This window comes from Microtus ochrogaster, unplaced genomic scaffold (assembly GCF_000317375.1).
Source record: "Microtus ochrogaster isolate Prairie Vole_2 unplaced genomic scaffold, MicOch1.0 UNK65, whole genome shotgun sequence".
In the NCBI taxonomy this organism is placed as follows: Eukaryota; Metazoa; Chordata; class Mammalia; order Rodentia; family Cricetidae; genus Microtus; species Microtus ochrogaster.
The window spans coordinates 131,552-136,140 of record NW_004949163.1 but is presented as its reverse complement, the minus strand read 5'-3'; the positions used below and the strand labels follow the sequence as shown (position 1 = coordinate 136,140).

General features: G+C 35.5%; 1 protein-coding gene across 1 annotated transcript; it reads left to right on the top strand.

Annotated features, from left to right (window-relative positions):
• The first annotated feature begins 440 nt into the window (after positions 1-440).
• On the top strand, positions 441-1,442 carry P2ry10 (P2Y receptor family member 10). Its single transcript, XM_026777413.1, has one exon. It carries the CDS (start codon positions 456-458, stop codon positions 1,440-1,442), a length of 987 nt encoding a protein of 328 aa, XP_026633214.1. The 5' UTR covers positions 441-455.
• The last annotated feature ends 3,147 nt before the right edge of the window (positions 1,443-4,589 follow it).

Genomic DNA, 4,589 nt, shown 5'->3' with positions numbered 1-4,589 from the left:
ATAAACTGAGAATGGAACACAAACCCAGGGAGTTAGGCCAAATTCAAGAGGACTGCAGAGTAGCAAGCTGTTATGATAAACTAATGATGACATCATATTTCCAGGTTTTCCAAGTCAGCTAGATCATTTTCTATGCTGGAGAACCAAGATAAGTAATATATTAATTGCCACAATGTCTTTGCCATGGTAAAAGCAATATGATAAATATGTCAAGGCACATTTCCATTGTTTCTTAATAGATTTACTGTGTAATGTTGGGCCAGTAGTGCATATTCATTGAGCCTCCACTTACATATATGTGAGCTGTCCCTAGTTGGAATATTGTATATCTCATTGTAAAAGTGAGTCCTAAGTATCCACTGAAGTATTACTTAAACACTGTGCTTTTTAATTTTTGTTTGGACAGGAGCAATATTTCCAAAGCTCACCTTGATGAACATACTGAGATATTCAAGATGGGCAGCAATAGTACCAGCACTGTTGAGAGTAATTGTGGTGTCACAAATCTGACATTTCAGTACTCTCTGTATGCAACCACCTATATCTTCATATTCATCCCTGGACTCCTGGCTAACAGTGCAGCCCTGTGGGTCCTGTGGCGCTTCATCAGCAAGAAGAATAAGGCCATCATTTTCATGATCAACCTCTCCGTGGCAGATCTTGCTCACGTCCTGTCCTTACCTCTCCGGATTTACTATTATATCAACCGTCACTGGCCATTCCAGAAGGCACTTTGCCTGCTCTGCTTCTATCTGAAATATCTCAACATGTATGCCAGCATTTGCTTCCTGACATGCATCAGCCTTCAGAGATGCTTCTTTCTCCTCAAGCCATTTAGAGCCAGAAACTGGAAGCGTAGATACGACGTGGCCATCAGTGTTGCCATCTGGGTCGTCGTGGGGACTGCCTGTTTGCTATTTCCCATCCTGAGAAGTGCTGGCTTAGCTAATAACACAGACTCCTGTTTTGCTGATCTTGGGTACAAACAGATGAACGCAGTGGTTATGGTCACTATGATTACAATTGCAGAGCTGGCTGGATTTGTGATTCCAGTGATCACCATCGCATGTTGTACCTGGAAAACAACTATATCCTTGAAACAGCCACCGATTGCTTTCCAAGGAATTAGTGAGAGGAAAAAGGCACTGCGGATGGTTTTCATGTGTGCTGCAGTCTTTGTCATCTGCTTCACTCCTTATCACATTAACTTCACATTTTACACCATGGTAAAGGAAAGTATCATTACCAGTTGTCCCATTGTCAAAAGTACACTGTATTTCCATCCTTTCTGCCTGTGCCTTGCAAGTCTCTGCTGCCTTTTGGACCCAATTCTTTATTATTTCATGGCTTCAGAATTTCGTGACCAACTATCTCGCCATGGCAGCTCTGTTACCCGTTCTCGTCTCATGAGCAGGGAGAGTGGTTCATCAATGGTTAGCTAAAATGAAATAATTCTTCAGTTATTATTCTCTTTACTTATGCTGTTTGGCCTGTTCCAAAGGTAGAAATTGCCAGACAAGCAATTTCTTTAATTGAACATTGGAAAGAGTAAAAATAACTTTTACTGTATGGTGATTGTGGTCACAGGGTTGTGCCCTATACATGATCAAGGCACAATGTTAAAAAACTTGGGAGAAGAAAGGAAAGTGGGCTTGGGAATATACCCAAGAGAGGCCCTACCATACAACAAAAGTATATGCTCAACTATGTTCATAGCAGCATTGTTTGTAATAGCCAGAACCTGGAAACAACCTAGATGCCCTTCAATGGAAGAATGGATGAAGAAAGTATGGAATATATACATATTAGAGTATTACTCAGCAGTAAAAAACAAGGACTTCTTGAATTTTGCATACAAATGGATGGAAATAGAAAACACTATCCTGAGTGAGGTTGCTATCCATTCATCTTTCGAACCGCATGCTGTACTGCACGAGACAGTCAAAGATTTCCCATAGTGGGGTGAAGATTTCTGGCTAATAATTTAATTCTATTAATAAATCTATTGAAAGTGATTTGCTAAAAAAAAGGAAAGTGGGATCCATCTGCTTCTAATTTAAAATTCATGGCATTTTTTAAATTACAAGTCCCAGACCAAGATTTTACAAATGTTCCCAACCAAATATAAGTTGGATGTATTTAAAATTGTCTTTTGTAAATAGAAAAGTCCTGAAATGCATGATGTATATTAATCTTTACAGAAACGTAAATGTCTTCCATGGAATAATTTTATTTCTGAGTGGAATAAAAATTTCAAGTCTTTCTAAGACATAAAACACAGGTGAAGTGACACAAAAAGTTAAAGCAGTCAATCTGCACTGGAATCTTGCTACTGAATGAAGGGCGTATAAATTCACTCCTTGAGCATTTATAGATGTCTATCATTTTCTGAACTGGTAATTTCCTATATATTTTTAAATATAACAAGTCTTCTTACCTTTCTAATAGAAGTGACAAAAACATAAAAGCAAATACAAAGGCATAACTGTAATATCATAGAGGTTAATTAACTTGTCTCAGGATTAACAGTTAGGTATACATGGCATATGCTTTTATTATTCCCTCTGCTTATGCTTTTATATGTATTATTTCAATACTAAGTTTGAGCTGAATGCTGAAGACACAAACTGAAGATAAGGACAGGAGATAAAGATCATTTTAACACAATTTTCTTAGTCTCTTTGGAAAATCCACAGGTTGTGGATTAGCATGATTCTGACAATAGAGTCTTCTTTGATAAATATTTTGTTCTAATACTGTAAGGATCTGCATAGTCTCGATTAGAAGTCCAGTAGTTCGAAGTCAGTCTTACTGCTCAATGGAAGTCATGCAAATACCATAAATAGAAGGCTAGAAAAACTGAGTTACATTTTTAGAAATGTAGGTTTCTGTTTTAAAATTCTCTCATTTTTAAATTCATAAATATTACTACATGTTGCCAAGCAAAATATCAAGATTTTTCAGTTTTCAAAACTCACAGAATTACATTAGAAAGAGCAAAGTATCATCACATTGTGAATAAATATGACAGGAATATGTGAGCTTGTTTTTTTTTTCTGAATGCTGTAGATATTAGTTTAAGTATTCTTATAGAGGATTTAAATACACGGGACTCCACAGCTTCTCAGGTTGACAATTCACTGGTATTTTAGGTCCACAATTTACACAGACATTTGGTCTGCATGCAAGAGAAGGAAGTGACAGTTTTTATAACATACCTTTGTGTAGACTACCTAAGGAAGAGGAAGAGACCACCAAAAGGAGGAATAAAAATTAGAGTTCTTGGGCATGAGATACTTCTGTAATTATAAAGTAATAAAGAGTTTTTTTACTTGGAAGTGTGTGTGTTTTATTAAGCAGAATCTGCAGGTACTGCTTGCAGAGGGTTCTCAATGTGTTTGGGATTAATGGTAGCATTATCACAATCACCCTACCCACTGTTTCACTCTGAAGAGATGACTTTTCAAGAAATTCAATCACATATTCTACTATATAGTCTTTGTGGAGAATAAGAAAAATCAGCTGTCATAGTTTGCATTTTATATGTCTCCCTGCATGTGTTGGGAGAAAAGTAGTGCTTTCTGCACAGTTTGTTGAATAGCATGTGAATTTAACTTTCATTTTGGCCTTCATTTAAAAGGAATATTTGGGCTTTATTTTTAGTTGTGAATTATGTGGCAATAAAGGATAATGACAATGTCTAAGCAAGCAATGATTGTTTTCGAATTTCAAATGCTGGAAAACCTCACATAATGTCAAGGAGGAAGGTGATGGTGATTGAAATAATAAGAATATTTTACATGAGGAGCCTGAAACCCAAGACAAGGTCCTCACAGTTAGTGATTCAATCTAACTTTCCATGTTAAAATAAAAAGCAATTAGCAAGGTTAATTTAAGGTATTAGAGTGGGTAGTAACTATGATAGTTATGATTCTGTTTATTACAAACATGTGAGGTAAGAAGAAGGGGACAGCAAGTCATACAGCCTGGAACTGGCTCTTTAAAAAAATCAATTCTAGTTGTAACTGCTTTCCAGTATCCCCAAGTATCTTTAAGATAACTGCTAAACTCCACTTACAAACCACATCAACTATATAACACTGACTACTTCTGGTAGTTTTGAAAAAGATGTAAAGAATATTTTATCTCATAACTATATATATATATGTATATATATATATATATAATGTGGTTTCTACATCATTATATATGCTTTCTACTTTTTTAGGAGAAAGGGATTTTATTTATTTGGAGCATTGTTTGCTATTTTATTTATAGAATAGTAAATGCTAGAAAAGCACACAGGTATAATAATATTGTTCATTTCACTATGTGAGAATAACAACGTTTTTGTCAATGTTCCCCTGTACCAATGTTGGAAAAAGTAACACAGAGTATTATAGTTTGACTAGAAAATAAGAAAGAAGTAATTGATAGTTTATAAAAGTAAAGGTTTAAAATAAGAAAGCCTCAAATGCCAGGATCAGATTTGGAATTTTAAGTGGTCAAGAGACACAAGGCTCATAATTAAAATTTTGAAAGTATAAATAATGTTGAGAACATAAGAATATAAGCACAATCCTGGAGGT

Bases quoted from the DNA above. Each gene is read 5' to 3' on its own strand.
- P2ry10 (XM_026777413.1), top strand. From the start codon at position 456: ATGGGCAGCAATAGTACCAGCACTGTTGAGAGTAATTGTGGTGTCACA.